This window comes from Rhipicephalus microplus, chromosome 6 (assembly GCF_043290135.1).
Source record: "Rhipicephalus microplus isolate Deutch F79 chromosome 6, USDA_Rmic, whole genome shotgun sequence".
NCBI lineage: Eukaryota > Metazoa > Arthropoda > Arachnida > Ixodida > Ixodidae > Rhipicephalus > Rhipicephalus microplus.
The window spans coordinates 139656006-139674960 of NC_134705.1; the positions used below are offsets into that span (position 1 = coordinate 139656006).

At 45.1% G+C, this 18955-nt stretch overlaps 1 protein-coding gene across 2 annotated transcripts in view; it reads left to right on the forward strand.

The window, feature by feature from the left end:
- The window catches only part of LOC119185858 (uncharacterized), a 46253-nt gene that overhangs the window by 12169 nt on the left and 15129 nt on the right, over window positions 1-18955 (forward strand). Inside the window, exons 4-7 of one of the 2 annotated variants that reach the window (XM_075866729.1) lie at window positions 47-153; window positions 4799-4862; window positions 13205-13312; window positions 13682-13788. In XM_075866729.1, coding sequence (XP_075722844.1) covers window positions 47-153; window positions 4799-4862; window positions 13205-13312; window positions 13682-13788 — 386 coding nt within the window. Of the gene's footprint in view, window positions 1-43; window positions 154-4798; window positions 4863-13204; window positions 13313-13681; window positions 13789-18955 lie in introns of both variants that reach the window. The other variant, XM_075866728.1, reaches the window with a different exon arrangement.

An 18955-nucleotide genomic window follows, 5' to 3' on the forward strand; every position in this document is an offset into this window, starting at 1 on the left:
CATGGCTAACATTGAGAAAAATTTTATCGTTGATCTATTGCAGCAGATGGGACCAAGCTGCGCCCTGTGGAAGTTCACAGTGCCACAGCACGGACATGCCTGACTGTGCCAAATCCCGAACCTGTTGTGCCAGTTCCAGAGGACATTCCTCAGGTGAGGTGTATCGTTACTGCAATTAAAAAAGACTCGCAAGATTCTTAGTGTATTCACTTAAGATGACTTGCTGAAAGCCATCTCCTTTTTTCTGCTGGGTTGATGTATAAGGGGGCAGGGAGCACGAGCTGTGGCCTCATGGGCCACTGCCAAGCGCCTTCTGTATTTTCTTCGCTTGAGGTTGCGCGATGTCTGGTATCGTCTGCCGCCAAAAGAATTGCTAGTGCGCTACGGCGGCATCGTCTGGCGTTACGTCTAATGATGTCGCGCTAGAATTTGTGCCACATGGTGTTGTGATCACGTGATAATAATACTTTTTGCATCACTCGTCAGAGATGCCGAAGAACAGCCACCGCCACTAGTCAAATTTCATGTTTGAATAGGTGTCTAAGGCTTTTATTTTAGGACAACCGCTCAGCTTGTGTTCCCTTAATCCGTTCATTATTATTTACGAATATGTAGGTTTCCTGTCCTGGATTTAGCATCAAAAGTACTGCCACCGAGATCACTGGATGCTTCCGTGCCTGTGTAGGGCGAGCCAGAAATGTTTATATGGTCACCTACTACAGTTCTTGGGGTACTTAAACTTTAACTTCTTCAGTCTGTGTGACCCTATTTGGGGTCATCGATTTAAGCGAGCACATCTAATAGTGGAACAAACATATATATTTTTTTATCTGCAAACTGAATTTTTCGCGCAGAGATTATTACTTTATGCTCAACGTCATTTTGGGCACCTGTGGTGCATAACCTGTTTTAATATGCCGTTTTCCAGCAGACATAACTTTTATGTCATCACAGTTGGTAATTCTCTTTCTTCAGGCTCTCATGGTTTATTTTCACTCAGTCTTGGTGACAGCACTACTGAAGAGCCTCTAACCAAGTTGTGATTAATTTTTACACATAATCTGTGTTTGAAATTGCAGTTAGCAGCTGCTTGAAATAAATATTGTAACTCCATTTAAATAAAGTGAGGCAATAAGTTTTTCAGTTTTTTCGATATTATGAATCCTAAGTAAACATTCAGCAATTTTTTGCGTGGTCAAGAGCAAAATAAAGGTTTAAAATAAGTAGAGCGAATATTTCCTTCTTGGGACTGGAGAATTTACTGCTGTCTGTTCTGTAGACAAACTGTACTCCCTCACACTGAAACGTCAACTAGCATGGTGCCACATTCGAGCTACCCTAACTCATATTGCTCGGTTCTCTTTTGATTCGACAGGCAGTGCAAGGAAAATGTTAGGATGCACTTGTAGCATTCATTTGAGCCGTGAAACTGATGAACCGTAGCTAACTGGAGTTAAAAAGCTTGCAAAATACGTAAGCTTTGTGTTTGAGTGCAACGAGATGGCATTCTAGGCCTCGTTGACATTTTCCGCCGGTGCACTAGCCATGCTTCATTTCCGAGTGGTCTAGTGGTCGTGGTGCCAGACTGCCTACTTCCGGGATGCGGGATCATATCCTGGCTGTGGCGGCTGTATTTTAGATGGAGTCAAAAGCGCTTGAAGCCCAAGTGCTTTCATTTACTAGGTGCCCTGTTTGCCGAAATTTGCCCCGGCGCGGTGGTCTAGTTGCTAAGGTACTCGGCTGCTGACCCGCAGGTCACGGGATTGAATTCCGGCTGCGGCGGCTGCATTTCCAATGGAGGCGGAAATGCTGTAGGCCCGTGTGCTCAAATTTGGGCGCACTCTAAAGAACCCCAGGTGGCAGAAATTTCTGGAGCCCTCCACTATGGCGTCTCTCATAATCATATGATGGTTTCGGGACATTAAATCCCACATATCAATCAATGTTTGCCGAAATTTCCGGAGTTCATCATTATGGCATCCCACATATTCTTGCTCTGGTTTAAACATGATAGCGCTAAAGAGCACATTTTGCGAAAATTCGGGCGTCAGTGTGAGCGTCGTTGGTGGCAAGCAAAAAATCTTGTGCGTGACCAAAAAGTGAAAAAAAGATGCAAATAAAGTAATACAAATTTCCGGTTCTGGGTGAGGATCAAACGAGGGTGGCAAGCAGGTGTTTTACCACAAAGCCACAAGATTTGTTGAAACTGCTTTGGAAAAATGCACTATGAATGTTGTATAGGGGAAAGAGATTCCTTAACGCATCATATATTGTGTGGGAGAAGTTGGAATTGTGCGAGGCATTGGAAGATGTGAATTGAGCAAAGAGTGGGTATTCTAAAGGCCCATTCATTGCAAAGCACTCGGACATATGTACTCAATCGTCATCAGCAGCAGAATCAGACAAGGTGAACAGCGGTGGCGTGTTGCTCAATGGACATGTGGGGGCTCCTTCGCTGATTGAAAAAGAAATATTAATTACGTAGTGTACTTACAAAAGGCATTCAGTGATGCCTTGAAACTGCCAATGTTATGTGCACAGTTGTTCATTGCTTTACGACACTACTAAGGCATGCACCAAGTATTGAAACGGGTTAACAGTTCAGGAGGAGATGGGTGTGAGGCCCAACCACACTGTTGTGCCTTACTCTTGAAGGTGAAGCTAAAGTGTCCTTGAATTTTGGGGGCATAAAATTCCAGCTTATGTTTCTGGTTGTCAAGCACCTTCGTGTGTTTTCTTGTCGGCGTCAAGTGTTGTCGTGGCGTATCAAGTCGCGGTCCATCATAAAGAGGGTGCTTGCCACGAAAATTGGCTAAATTCCGCTACTCGCGACCGTTCTGACGAAAATGAAGGCAACAGTTAGCCCAACAAATAGCCGATGACTTTAGCGCAGCAGCAACTCCCTTCCCTGCATGCCCAGTTTCAGGCTTTGTGCCACTAGTGCCTCGTCAAAGCAATCTCTCAAAATGGTGCATGCTTTACCCCTCCCCAGGTTTTGTGTTAGTCGAGCTCAAACACCCTTCCCTCCATGCTTTATTTCTCCTCGGTTTTCTTTATTATTATCCCTTCTCGGTGTACACATTGGCGACTACACGGGTAAAGGGAATTGACGATATTTTGTTTACGGACAACTCCGCAGACACCTAAATTTTGGCGACACAGGCACTGTTTGGCGCATTGCATTGAAAATTTCATCCTCCATGCATGCGTGGCACATGCATTCTAGACACAGCTGTGTTGAGAATGAAATAACAAAACTACGGTCACTTGTCGAGGCTTCCTCAAACTTGCATAGTGAAGAAGCGCCTCTGTACGCCAAATGTGGCAGCAATACGGACCGGCATGTCCTGCGGCGGTGATCTAGTGGCTAAGGTACTCGGCTGCTGACCCGGAGGCCGCCGGATCGAATCCCGGCTGCGGCGGCTTCATTTCCGATGAAGGTGGAAATGTTGCAGGCCCGTGTGCTCAGATTTGGGTGCATGTTAAAGAACCCCAGGACATACCTACAACCTAAGGCGCTTCACCCCTAAAACCTGTAATATTCCCTTCTGCATGCTCAGGTTATAAAATGCGTAAAAAACTGAATGTTGTATGACAATGATGAAGGTTGGGGTATTTCTTTAGAAGTCTCTTTACTTGGAAAGTACTTTTGTTTCACGGCGAGTGCATATGTCTGAAAATGTGGGATGTGCATAAAACCATGCATCGCTTACATGATCTGTGACATTGTTTTAAGGTTTCACAGACAGGAAGGTCGTCTTCGTAATCCGTGAAGTGTCGTTTTCAGCTACTTCGATGATATTATTATATTTGGCAATACTGAAGTTCACTGCCAGGGTCTTGATGAAATTCAGATATCATTCAGGCAGCAGAGTATGGGTCTCGCTTTTATTCGCGAAGTCCCTTAAATGAACTAGCTACAACTTCTAGACCCACGACTTCCTTTGGTGAAAATTATGCGTGCTGGAATGAGCCCTCCACTACGGCGTCTCTCATAATCGTATGGGGTTTCTGGGATGTTTAACCCCACATATTAACCAAATCAACGTAGACCGCCATATCTTTTCATCATTGGATTGGACGAGGATTCAAAATGACTGTGTGTGTGAGGCCCCGCCGTGGTGGTCTAGTGGCTAAGGTACTCGACTGCTGACCTGCTGGTGACTGTGTCGAATCCCGACTGCACCGACTGCATTTTCGACGGAGGCGAAAATGCTGTAGACCCGTGTGCTCAGATTTGGGTTCATGTTAAGGAACCCCAGGGGGTCGAAATTTTCGGAGCCCTCCACTACGGCGTGTCTCATCATATGGTGGTTTTGAGTTATAAACCTGACATATCAATTAATTCGGTGTGTGTGTGTGTGTGTGTGTGTGTGTGTGTGTGTGTGTGTGTGTGTGTGTGTGTGTGTGTGTGTGTGTGTGTGTGTGTGTGTGTGTGTGTGTTTGTGTGTGTGTGTTTGTTTGTGTGTGTGTGTGTGTGTGTGTGTGTGTGTGTGTGTGTGTGTGTGTGTGTGTGTGTGTGAACATTCCCACTACGACGGTGTAGTGGTTTTGGTGCTAGACTGCTGGCCCAGAGTAGTGGGTTTGAATCCTAAATTGGCAATTAATTTTGCTATTGTAGTGTTTTGTTACAGTGAAATTTATTATGTCTCGTGACATTTTTTTGTAATGTGCAGTTCGGATTCACGAGTCAAGAATTTGTATGTCTTTATTGTGTGGTGTTGGAGTAGAAGTTAGTTTGTTGGTTTGGAAGTTCACTTTGCTGTTTTCAAGACTGCCTCTGTGCTGCTTACCGCAGAGTCCTGAAGAGAAAGCTGGCGACCTTTCCATGGAAGTGATGCACAACAAGCTCGATTGCTCAGGTAGGCTGACTTCTGTAGCAAGGCCTTGTGCAACTTCTTTCAAATAAATTAAACATCCAGACCACATTGATGGGGTCTCTAAACAAAAGCGTCCACGTGTCAGGTCTTCGAATTTCTGCTAAGGTAGTCCCTGTGGCTTTTTTTTTTTTTCAAATGGGAAACTGTTCAGCAAATCGTTCCTTGTCTGATGAACTAAAAAGCTATCTTAACGGGTGTGTGCCACTGAAATAGTTTAAATCCTAACTACTCATCACTGGTCCACTAACATAAGGCAACACTTAGCCAAATAACAAATGGCTGTGAAGCAAGGGCGGTGAGCCAAGGACGAGATAATACTAGGTACTGGGAAAAACATCGGCAGCTGCGAGAAGGCTCCAAAGTGACAGTTGATCTATGTCGATGATGACGTGCCCTTGTCGTGTCTGTCGCTGTTTGTGGTTAAAATCGAACTTCTTTGAGCTGAAAATCGACGGAAAAATGACCTAGCTAAAGCCTAGCAACAACTTAAAAGCAACCTACAAGCTGCATCGCTTATAGCTAAGGCCTATAAAGACCACCTAGAAGCTACCTGATCAATCTTCAGAATCATGCACGTCCATTTTCGCTGTGCAAGGCGTCCGTGGCTGAATGCATGCTGTTGCTTTTTTTTTTTTTTCGGGGCACTTTTTGGGCTGCTTTCACCTCATGACTTTACGGCCGTAAGTTTGTCTCATGGAGTCGGCAAACCATTATATGCACCCAGTGTCTATTGTAGAGTCATCGAGGGGGGGAGAGAGAGAGAGGGGTTAAGTCTGGTTTTTTGTGTGAAGCTGATTATTCAGCGAGGTAGAGGCACCAGCTGATTTGATGAACCAATGTGATGTAGCCTCGAACATTTCAGCCATACATTGCTTGCATAAGTTGACAACAAGACAGTTAAAATACTCTGTACTATTGTTCACTAATGCTCGTTAAAAGCCCTAATCAAGGGAGCCAGTTTCATCTATAATAAGGTGATTTGGGCTTCTTCTTTTTTTTTTGTTGCAGAGTCTGTTGTACAATTTTTTGGCCACCTGCTGCGTTTTTCGTGCTTACGAGCATTTTCCCAGCAAATATGTAGTCATTTTGGTGATCATCACAATCACCAGTAGCAATTTGCTTGATCACTTTATGTAGTTGAGTCTTGAAGTTAAATATACGTTGAGGGAATTGACAAATAATGTTAACCATGCACTGGCAAACACGCATTCAAACAAATGGAGAGAATCTTGAAGGCAATGTTAAAAGGTAAATATGTGTTTTTATTCGTAGTTGCACATACTTTAACTGTAGAAAATGGAATCTTTTTTCAACTGTCTGTCGTACTTCAGTGACAATTTTTGATTATGAATAAATATATTCCCTACAGTGAGAAAAATTCAAATTGTCGTTTATTTTGGGCTTTTGCAAATGTTGTACCATTTTTCTCGTAGCTTCTTTTCTGCTGATGTGCTTTTTACCTCGGTAGCATCTTGCAAATATGTGGTGTCCACATAAGGCCGTTGCAAGAAAAATGAAATCGTTCGCTAGGTGGGTTCTCTAAATGGGAAGCTGTATGCGTTTTTCATTTAAAGAATTCATCGCATGAGATGTGCATGGGGTGAAAATTCTGTGCTCAACATGAACATTGTGTACAGAGGTTCCAGCAGACAATACTTGTGTTCTTATATTTAGTGAAACCTTGAAAGCTATGGCTCATTCATGTGAAGGTAATGTCAGCAATGGTATGCCAAGGCTAACGATCTCATGGGGACTATGTAGCTATTATTTAGTAATTAGCCGAGTCTTCTGAACAGCTCAGCGGAGCGATTTGATCTTACAGGCATATTTTAGATGAATATAGGCACTTTTCGGCTCGATCTGTAGACCTGCTTTCTATCATCGCAGTCGTAGAAATTCTACAGTTCGAGTCGCATTACAACTTTGATGTATTTGATAAACATGCTAGTTTGTGGCCAAGTAATGTGCACATTTTGATTTACATCAACTTTGGATCATGTGTTGTCTGTGCTACTTTGGCTTGCACACTGATAAATCGGCCCATTTCACGTTTTGTGATTCCATTGGTCGCACCGAAAAATTGTGCTTCATTCGTTGCATGTATGGAGTGCTCTGGTTATGTTTTCTGCAAAATAAACTTCTTAAAAATGGCTTATGCACTGTAGGGTTTTGTGGGATTGCGCGAGGCATTTGCTTTCCCACATGTTTTATTGATGGCAACCACAGACACTGTTGTTCCTGCAGCGTCTTTTTCTTCTAGTGCTAGGCTCAAACAGGCTTCGCAGCAGCGGAAGTCACCAGGTACTAATAAGGATTGCTTCTTCGTACACTGGCTACCTCGCTAGAAGGGGCCCTGGAGCGAGCAGTCAGCATCTAGGAGAGGACGATAAAGTTGCTCCTCAGCTGCTTTGAACGTTCAAGCCTAGCCTGAGATAAGAAGACGTCCGCAAGGACGGCATTGGGTTGTTCCATCACAAGACAAGCATCGATAGAACATGTGGGGAAGTCAACGTCTCGAGTTTTCCCGCTAGTGGTGACTCCTGCGTGATTCAAACCCGCAACCTTCGGACATACAGTAGACACTCAATAAATGGAACCTGAAGGGACGGGGAATATATTGTCGCGAGCAAAAACAAGACCTGCAGCCAGGAGTTCACCCGAACCAGAGCAACGAAAATGTTCTCTTCTTCTTCGTAGCCCAAAACGGGTATGAGCCACAGCGGCTCTTTCATCAATGGTGGCATTACCCCCTCTCCTAAGAAGCATCGTCTCGATGCTGTACATGAAGGCAAAAAAAAAAAAAAGAAAATGAGATGAAAATTACCATGCAAGCAAAATGAATGGCGTAAGGCGGAATAACATAGTTGGTTGTGGAGCCAAGAGTTAAATGAGAAATAAGAAAAATAGGAAAGAATGTAAGGGAGAGACGAATAAAGTCAGTCACTCACTGGCGATTCACAGCGCGAAAAGTATGGTTTCAGCCGTGAAACGTGAACGACTTCAGTTCGCGGGGTGAAACGGGAACGTCTCGAGGTGCCTTCTGGGAGAACCTCGTATGTGACGTCGCTGAGACGTCGTACGACCTTGTAAGGGCCGAATTAGCGGCGAAGAAGCTTTTTTGAACGGCCACGTTGTCGGATAGAAGTCCACACCCAGACTTCATCACCGGGCTTGAAAATAACTTTTCGGTGACGAAGATTGTAGCGATGTGCGTCTGCGGTTTGGTGATGTTGAATACGGTGACGAGCAATTCGACGGGCCTCTTCTCCACACTGCACGAATTTGGCGGCATCGGTGCGGTATATTCCTAAGTTGTCGGGCAGGAGCATGGCGTCGAGCATCGTCGTGACCTCTCGACCGTGGACTAAGCGAAAAGGTGTGAAACCGGTACTTTCTTGAACAGCAGTATTATACGCAAAAGTTACGTAGGGAAGTATGGCGTCCCAGTTCTTGTGATTGATGTCCACATACATTGACAGCATGTCTGCAATTGTCTTATTGAGTCGTTCAGTCAGCCCGTTTGCTTGCGGGTGGTAAGCCGTTGTTTTACGATCTTCCGTGCCACTTAATCGCTAGACTTCCTCCAGCATCTCTGCGGTGAAAGCTGTCTCACGATCAGTTATTACGACAGCTGGAACACCGTGACGTAAGAGAATGCTGTTCACGAAAAATTGGGCGACATCTGCTGCGGTTGCTTTTGGAAGCGCCTTCGTTTCACAGTAGCGTGTTAAGCAGTCGGTAGCGATCACAATCCACCGGTTTCCAGACGAAGACGTGGGGAATGATCCCAGCAAGTCCATGCCAATCTGATGAAAGTGCGCTTTTGGTGGGCCTATTGGTTGTAGTAGTCCCGCTGGTCGTAAAGGTGGAACCTTACGTCGCTGACAGTCGCGACATGTGCGAATGTAATGCTTCAGTCTTTGCGAGATGCGGCCAGTAGTAGGAGCGTTGAATCCGTTGCAGCGTGCGTGTAGTATAGCCGAGGTGTCCGCACGATGGCTCATCATGACACGAACGTAAAATGTCACCACGAAGCGTAGTTGGCGCAACAGGCAGATACATAGCTTGTGTAGGATGAAAGTTCTTTTTGTAAAGCACTCCATCGCGGAAACAAAAGAAGGATAGCGAGCGTGCAAAGCTTCGAGGAGGGTGGGAATTGCGTCCTTCCAGGTAGTCAATAAGCGGAATGAGCTCCGAGTCGTGACGCTGTTGCTCAGCCAAGCGGGTTGCTGATACGGCAGAAAGAAAAGTGTCGTCGTCTTCAAGGTCAGTGTTGGCATTTTCGACCGATGCACGTGAGAGACAGTCGGCGTCGGTGTGTTTCCGCCCAGATTTGTGGACGATAGTGACATCGAAATCTTGTAGCCGAAGGCTCCATCGTGCTAGACGACCTGAGGGATCTTTGAGATTTGCAAGCCAACAAAGGGAATGGTGGTCGCTAACTACCCTGAATGGGCAGCCATACAAGTATGGGCAGAACTTTGTTATGGCCCAGACAACAGCGAGGCATTCCTTCTCGGTTGCAGAATAGTTTTTCTCCGCTGGGGATAACGTTCTGCTCGCATAAGCGATCACGCGCTCTACGCCATTATGCCACTGAACTAATACCGGTCCTAGTCCAACGTTGCTGGCATCAGTGTGTAATTCCGTGTCAGCGCTTTCGTCAAAATGACCCAGTACAGGCGGAGCCTGGAGGAGGTTTTCGAGGGTGTCGAACGCATGACACTGATCGGGACCCCGAACAAACGAGACACCGTCTTTTGTAAGCTTGTTGAGGGGTTCAGCAATCTTCGAAAAGTTTTTGACAAAGCGCCTGTAATACGCACAGAGCCCCAGAAATCGGCGTAGATCGCGCTTATTTGTGGGCACGGGAAAAGCGGCAACAGCACGGGTTTTCTCCGGATCTGGGCGGATGCCGGCATGGCTCACAACGTGACCAAGGAACTTCAGTTCTTTCTATTCAAAATGACATTTCTCGGGTTTGAGAAAAATCCCCACTGTTCTGATTGCCTGAAGTACTGCATGAAGGCGTTGGACGTGTCGTTCAAATGTGTCTGCAAAGACCACGACGTCATCAAGGTAAACAAGACATGATTGCCATTTGAGCCCTCTGGGAACTGTATCCATCATTCTTTGGAAAGTAGCTGGCGCTGAGCATAGACCGAAAGGCAACACTTTAAACTCGTACAGGCCGTCGGGGGTAATAAACGCCGTGTTTTCGCGGTCGCACTCATCCACTGCGATTTGCCAGTAGACGCTACGTAAATCCATGGAAGAAAAATTTTTGGTGTTGCGTATACGGTCCAACAAGTCGTCTATCCGGGGTAGAGGATAAACGTCCTTTTTGGTGACCTTGTTCAGTTTACGGTAATCAACGCAAAAACGCAACGTACCGTCCTTCTTTACTAGCACAACTGGCGAAGCCCAGGGACTGGTTGATGGCTGGATGACGTTGTCCTGAAGCATCTGCTTGACTTGGTCACGTATAGCGTCTTGCTCTTTTTGCGACACCCTATGGGTGTGTTGTCAGATGGGTCTCTCGGTGGGTTCCGTGATGATACGGTGCTGAGCAAGTGGTGTCTGTTCGACCTTTGACGTAGTGGCAAAGCAGTAAACGCAAAAGGCTTTCTCGTTGAGACGAAGGTAGTCTCTCGTTTACGTCAAGAGTGCTTGCGAAGGCCTCGTCAGGGTGGCCATTCGATGAAAATAAAGCTAACGTGGGCGAACCATCGGAATCGGCAAGTTCTTCACAATATGCAATGGCAGTGTGTCTCGTTAGGTGGCGATATTCGTCGCTAAAGTTCGTGACCAGCAGGTGAACATGCCTATTGCTAGGCCGAATGATTCCTTGGGCAACACAGATCTGTCGTGAAATATGGAGAGACAAATTGGCCTCTGCAATTACCGCGTTAGACATGTCCTCTCCCAATTCTACTTCGACAAAGAGGCTGCTTCGAGGTGGGAGAGTCAGAGAATCGTCGGTAACACGAAGCGCTCTTTTCCGGAATTGTGTACTGTCAGTTGCAGCGCAAAAAGGATCCTCGAACGACACAAGTAATTCACGGAGGTCGATGATGGCACCCTATTCATGAAGGAAGTCCATTTCTAGAATGACTGGCCGAGAGCACACGCGCAATACGAGGAAAGAGCCCGCAAATGTCGACGTACGTATACGAATGCGTGCCGTGCACATACCGGTAGGCATCACCATATGGCCCCCTGCCGTGCGCAACTGGGGTCCTTGCCAAGGTGTGGTAACCTTCCTCAGTTCAGATGCCAGTGCGGCGCTCATTACGGAATAGTCGGCGCCGGTCTCGACGAGGTCGTTGACAGCATGATTGTCGACGAAGACGGCGATTTCGGCAGAAACGATCTTTCTGCTGTCAGAGAACACTGCAAAACCGGAATGGTCCTCGTCTGGTCGTTGCGTCGAATGAGGGTCTTTTACAATTCGCCGGGCCGAGACTTCACCCCCAGAAGTCGCCGTTTCTAGTTTCTTCTGCGGGGACTTGGTGACCGGCTCCTGAAAGGAGCGGAAGACGATGAGGGCAAACTGGGTGACGTAGACTGGCGAGGCGACGGTGATCTCGACTAGTGTTGCTGAACAGTCGAAGGTGTTCGCTGGCCCGTGAGATAGGCTTCGATTTCGCGGGGGCGCTTATCGTAGCGCGGGCATCGAGCATCAGGATGGAAGCCGCGCAGACCTAGTTGCCGGTATTTACAGTTCCTGTATACGTGACCCGCTTCGCCGCAGTGATAGCAGAGCGGATGGTTATCCGAGGTGCGCCACATGCTTGCCTTGCTACCACTTTGTCTTGAAGTAGACTGCAGATAGGTGGGTGTGCTCGGGAACCTTGAGCCGAGAGGCGGGCTCGAAACAGTGGCGTGGAATGACTGCATAGCCTGGTACCTGGGCCGCATAGCAGGATTTGTAGCCGGTGGCGCAGGGGATCGCAATGCCGCTGCGTATGTCAGGACTGGCGCCTCGGGAATCGGTGGTGTGATTGGGGTCAGGGGTGTGACGGCCTGCCGGACTTCTTGTCTGATTACAGGCGCGAGGGCAGACACAGGTTGATGGGATCCCACAACCTGAAGCTGTCGCAGTTCGTCCCGAACAATACTTCGAATGAAGTCTGCGAGGGCCTGTCTCTCGCTGTCAGAGCCGATAGAGCATACGGTGGCCGGGATCTCGTGTTCGTATTGTGATGACCGCTGCTGCAGCGTACGTTCCATAGTGGTCGCCTCAATGAACTGGGCGACTGTCGTTGGTGGATTGCGCACGAGCCCAGCGAAAAGCTGTTCTTTTACTCCGTGCATCAACTACCGCACCTTCTTTTCCTCGGGCATGGCAGGGTCCGAGCGCTTGAAGAGCCGAAGCATGTCCTCGACAAACATGAATACTCGTTCGTTCGACCGCTGGTTTCTGCAAGATATGGCTTGTTCAGCCCTCTCCTTTCTCTCGGTGTTCCGAAAGGCGTCACGGAGCTGACGGCTAAACTTTTGCCAGGTTGCAAAGGAGCCCTTGTGGTTCTCGTACCACGTCTTCGCAGAATCCTCCAAGTAGAAGTAAACTCGGCGCAGCTTACGAACATCGTCCTATTCGTTGATACTGGCAACCCGATCAAAGTGGTCGAGCCAGTCATCAACATCCTCGAAGATTTCTCCGTGGAACGGCTTTGGTGTCTGTGGCGCATGAAAAACATGGGCGAGAAGAGAACCATGGGAATCGCTGGTTTGGACCGCCTGGCTTGTCATCGGAGTTGCCATCTTTCTGGGTGTCGATGTCAAGGGACCAAATTCAGGGGGTAACCCACGCAGGCGGCGGCTGCTTCTTGCTCTGGGAGATGTAGCTGTCTCCACGATGGCCGACACAGTTGAAGTACACGTACCAAGCACCTCCACCAATAATGTCGCGCGCAAAAACAAGACCTGCAGCCATGAGTTCACCCAAACCAGAGCAAGGAAAATGTTCTCTTCTTCTTCGTAGCCCAAAACGGGTATGAGCCACAGCGGCTCGTTCATCAATGCTGGCAATATGTTCCATTTAACACGAGTTCTGTTTACTGAAAGGGGAACATGGCTGCACAATACAAGCCTAAAACCAAGTATTGCAGAGGCAATAGTTCAGTTTAACAGTAGTTCTGTTTTAACAGATTTCCGTTTAGTGACAGTCTACTGTAGTTTGAATAAACGATACGATGACGTAGTTCAACGATTCGAACATGCAACCTTCGTGATGCAGGGTAAGCTTGAATGTCGCGTGTCCGTTTCGACATGCCCCTTACTTTGCTTAAACACTCGCCTTCACATTTGGCTGCCTGCAGATGAGCTTTGTGTGCTGTCAGAGGAGCCTCTAGCTGTGGCGGATGATGCTGTGGAAGACGGCTGGCTGTCTTCAATCGCTGCGCCTGGCATGGACCATATCGGTGAAGGTGCGTCCTTGCGGTTCTGATGTTGGCTTAATTCAGATCTCTATATCATGCCATTCTTAGACCTGACATTAGGACCTTTTTGTGCTGAAATCTGTTAGATTAAAAATGCATTGGCGTGGAAGTAAATGCAAGATCAAATACGATAGCATCACAATGGGGAACAAGGGGTGAGGTTTATAATAATACTGTCATATTTATTCGAATATTGTTACCAATGAATGTCGCGTAAAATATGTCGCGTAAAATTCGAAATATTTGAATTCTGGTGTACCTGTTTGAGCAGCTTTGAAGGGAGACCAAGGCACAATTAAACATGCAATAGATTCTGCACAGTTTGCTTGAGTGCTGTGCATCATTTCATTCTTCCAGAACTTTCAAGCCAACTCGAGCTTGAGTTTGTAAAGCTTCGCTGTGACGCACCCGAATGGCTGGAACCAGTCCCTGATGTGCCAGTCCCAGCCGTGGAACTCAGTGTGGTAAGCAAGCAAGGCACAGATACTGTTACGACGCCATCAGTGTGCTGTGGGACTCTTGAGCGTAGTTTGGTATGCTGCGGAATCTGAAAAGAACTTGAAGTTTCATGTTTTGTTCATCGGCATTGTGATATATACATTTTTTAATGGTGATTGAACAATCGGAGGTACCAAAGTAAGAGCAGTCAGGGGTACCTAAACAAATCTAGCAGTGGATTAGTTTGTTAGATTAGTCGTTAACAATAGCATACGCAGCACCTGTTAAGGGGAGATGCGATTCGGAAAGAAAAGGTTGCATGAACCTGTAGCCTAGGGCAATGAAATTTTTGCTGTATATATGTATATTTAGACTTTATGCTGATTTGAAATGTGTAATTAGAGTAACTTTCTTTTAATGAAATTGGAAGGGACCAGGAAAATAGGTTTTCTTTAAGAGGAGTTTCGTTTACTGAGAGATCAACAGGGGTACAATATTCAACTACGAAACTAAACATATTAGTTGAAGTTGTTGCATTTTGATCAATAGGAGTCTACTGTATTTTTCGTTATATTAGATTGCGCAGTTTTCCTTTTGTGCCTTGAGAACGGGCAAAGTACAGTAGTGTCTCAGTAAATGGAACCTCAAGGGACCAGGAAAATATGTTCCATTCAACAGGTGTGCAGGTTACTGAGAGGTGAATATGAGTGCAGAATACAAGCCCGAAACCCAACATTGCAGAGGAATTAGTTCCGTTGAAGCAGTAGTTCCGTGTAACAGATTTGTTTACTCAGTCTACTGTATACAGTTAACCCCCTTTATAAGAGGCATCCTCCAGGCAGCAATTCTTGTTTTTTATAGGAGATGTCTCTTATAGGAAGGGCATCTCATGTGCATTTTCTCATCAACCCGTATTTTAGTGTAGGCAAACGGTGTCTCTTACACCCATTTGTCTCCTATATCAGTCTCGATTTTATTTATTTATTTATTTATTTATTTATTTATTTATTTATTTATTTATTTATTTATTTATTTATTGTACCTTCAACGCCCGAGGGCATTACAGAGAGGAGTGGTGAACGGAAACTTGTACAAACGTGGGTGTGGGTAGTAAATAGCAGAACAAGAACAACAGTGCAATAAAACAAACGACTAGAACTAGCAGTACATACAATGTAGCAAGGAAATGCTTTGCAATAATATTAAAAAACAAAGTAACATGACATTAATTCCTGTTTATGTAAGTTTACAACAATAATAAGGTACCATGAACTCCAAGTTAAACAAATTTAGCTATAGCCTTTCGAAAAAGTTTATTATTAATGATGGTGACTATGTCATTGGGAAGGTGGTTCCATTGTCGAGATGTTCTAGGGAAAAATGAATGACTAAAGGTGTTGGTGTTTCCTGCTGGAATTCCGACTTTGAAGCGATGGTCTACACGAAGGTCTACACGATGGTCTACAATGAAGTTATTATGAAGAAATGGGTGATGGTATATTTTCTGAAACAGAGTTAAGCGAGCTATTTTTCTCCGTGATGCTAGTGATGGAAGATATAGGTTAGCTTTCATTTAAGATATGCTGAAAGTGCGGTTATAATTGGAATAAATGAAACGAACAGAATTGTTTTGAATGAGTTCTAGAGAGAATATGAGGTTTTCGTAGTGTGGGTCCCACACAGCTGCGGCATATTCTAATTTCGGGCGCACTAATGACTGATAAAGTAGTAATTTCAAAGATGACGGAGCGTTAGAAAATTTGTGACGTAAGTAGCCTAGCATGCTGTTAGCTCTACTGGTTATGTATTCAATTTGAAAAGACCAGGTTAGGTTTGAAGTTATATGAATGCCTAAGTATATATAGGAATTCACAGGATCTAAGGGGATATTATTCATATGGTAGAATGTGGTAAAATTTCTATGAACATGTAAAATTTTATATTTGTTAATATTTAGTTGCATTCGCCAGGTATTACGCCGATCACTTATAAGGTTTATATCTGATTGAAGAGCATTAGAATCGTCAGTACTGATTATTTCATGCTATATTATGCTTTCATCAGCAAATAAGTGAACATAAGATGTCAATGTAGATGGGAAGTCGTTAATATAGATTAGAAAAAGAAGTGGTCCTAGTACTGATCCTTGAAGCACGCCGGAACAAACTTCAGTTACACGCGAGTCGTTATTATTAGCAGTAACAAACTGATGGCGGTTACAAAGAAAATATTCAATCCATTTCAGTATGTTATTATCGAGGCTCAAAAGACTTAGTTTGAAAATAAGTAGTTGATGCAAAACTTTGTCAAATGTTTTACTAAAATCTAAATACACACAGTCAGCAGATGAGGTGCGATCTAAAATACAGTTCAGTCCATGAGTAAATGATATTAGTTGTTTTTTGCATGAGTAAGTTTTACGGAAACCGTGTCGAGCTGTGGTGAAAAGAGTTGGAGTTGAGGAAGATAACCAGGTTGGTGAAAATTACGTGTTCAAGAAGTTTGCAACAGGTGCTGGTCAGTGGGATTGGGCGGCAATTCAAGGGCGAGTTTTTGCGTCCGGACTTGTGCAGAGGAACCACCTTCTCTATTTTTCAATGCGAAGGAAGAGTAGATAAGTCTATGGATTGTTGAAAGATTTTGGTCAATATGATAGAGCTGAAGACGCTAGTGCTTTTTAAAAATTTGCTGTTGATGCCGTCAAAGCCTGGAGCTGAGTTAAAGGGTAATTTATCAATAAGTTTACCAATTCCAGATGAATGTACAGCTACAGGATCCATGATAAGATAGTTGCAAGCGCTGGCGTCTGGTAGGTGAATGTTGCTCGAAACCGAGAAATTATTGCAAAATGCATCATTAAGAGTGATCGCGCAAGCGTTACTTGGGATTTTGTTGCCTTCTGTGTCTTTTAGAATGATAGTGCTATCCCAAGGGGGGTTAATGACGCGCCAGAACTTGCGAATATCTGTTTTGATCATGTCTGGTAGTGTGTGGGTTAGGTAATAATTTTTAGCTTCCTTTTGGGCAGATATATATGTACAATTAGCAGCTTCATAAGATTCCCAGCGTGCTTGGTTAGAAGATGATTTATCTGAACGATAGAGGCGTTTCTTTTTGTTAGATAGGCGCTTGATGTAGTAGTTATACCAAGGGGCGTGTGTGTTGGAAGTGATGGTACGATTAGGAATGTATTTTTCTGTCATCAGACGTACCTGATCTGCAAAAATACTCCAGTTTATCTCGACAGAACACGTATCAAACTTAATCAAATAACTGTCGACAGCTTTCTTATAATCACAAATAGTTTTCTTAACCTTAGTTGTTTTAGGAGTGCTACCGTTAATAGCAAAACTTATTAAAGAATGATCGCTAATACTAGGCAGAAAAGTTATAGGGGAAGCTAGATCTGGACGATTAGTTAAGACTAAGTCAAGCGTGCTCGCAGTGGTGGAAGTGGTCGGCTGGGTAACGAGTTGGGACAAGAAAAACACTGAACACTGAACAAAGTTGAACAGAGTTGAAAAAGGTGTTATACCAGGTGGCTGTGTGTTCCATAACAGATTGGGAAAATTAAAGTCACCGAGTAAAAACAAGGGTGATGAGGAAAACCAAGATGAAGCAAGGTTAATAGCATCATGTAAATTGTCAATGAAGGTGGCAGATGATGAAGGCGAGCGATAGCATACACCAATGATTATCTTTGTATGACTGAGTGTTAGGCAGGCCCATGTGCATTCAAGCTCGGTTTTAATATCTATATGAAACGACGAAACATCTTTAGAAATGGCGAGAACAACACCCCCTCCTCGGCGCTCGGTGCGGTCACGCCGGTAGACAGTGAAATTAAAAGCGCCATGAAATTTATCACAATCAAGCACATGTGCAGGAAGCCAGGATTCAGTAAGGGCGACAATTTCAGCGCTGCACGTGTCGATTGGTGATGACAATGAAAAGTATTTGTTCACAACACTTCTTGCATTTGTAAAAAGAATGGGCAGGAAAAATGTGTCTGCATGAGGTGATCGGCCACTTCCCTCAATGTTTGCTATTGTGCCGGAAACCGTGCATTCGCACGATTTAGTCAAGCACCTCTTGCATTCTGAATCGGTTCATGGACAGAATCATTAGTAGCGTCGTACACGTAGCATTTATTGTTCAAAAATAATTTATTGTAACGAAGCTTGAAGTTGGAAGAGCCAGGCTGGGCGGTACCGAATTCAGTTTTTTCTGTGGGGGGTGCGGGCAGGTAATGAAAAATCTTCGCCAACTGAAAGATTTTGTTGTTTAAATTGGTTTCGGAGAGCAATTACGCTTTCCCTTGTTTTGAAGTGCGAAAACTTTGCGATGATGGGGCGGCACTTGTTCGGAATGAAGGAACCGAGACCATGTGCGCGTTCTATTGCATCATCAGGAAATAAATCGGGAACTGATCTTATTGCTGTGATTAGCTTGGATTCGGTTTGTCGCCACGATTCTTTTGTGTCGGGAATACCCCGGGATATAAGATTATCACGGCGTCATCGATCTCAAGCTCAGCGAGACGTGAATTGAACATACCTAAACAACTAGCAGTTTTTTCAACCCGAGCCAGTGTGGATGCCATACCTTTAGTTAATTTATCGACCTTGCATGATTTTTCTTCGAGCAAGTCCAAGCGTTGTTGAAGACCATTTATTTTTGTCTCAATGACCTTCTGGCCATTTTTTATAGCTTTGACATCAGAAGCCAGCTCAGATTGCGCCTTGTAGTCTTCAAGGGATCGAGTGTGCAGATCCTTCAGCAGCTTGAACAATACATTCATTTGTTCTGAAGGGTCTGCGGGGAGTGAATCTATATTAAGCATTGATTCGGAGCGTGCGTTAGGTTCAGGGTTAGTCTTGACATCACCCGATTGTAACAACAAAAGGGCAACAGAAAAGCAATCGCATGTGGTAGCCAATAACACCCGTGGACACGGGAACAGTAGCAAGCACTGATCATCAGTCTTTTTAGCGGGAAGAGGGGCGGCTGTACGCACCTGCATAGCGAAGACAAGGTGGTTAGGCATGCTGTTGTGAGCACTGCTCCTGTGTCCACTGACGTTCAGGTCGCTTGGCATGTTGCTTAAATCTTTGTTTCCTGGTGATGGCTGCGTCGATGAGGCTGGAGGGCGGATAGAAGCATCCAGCGAAAGTGCCAACACGATAGGTGGTG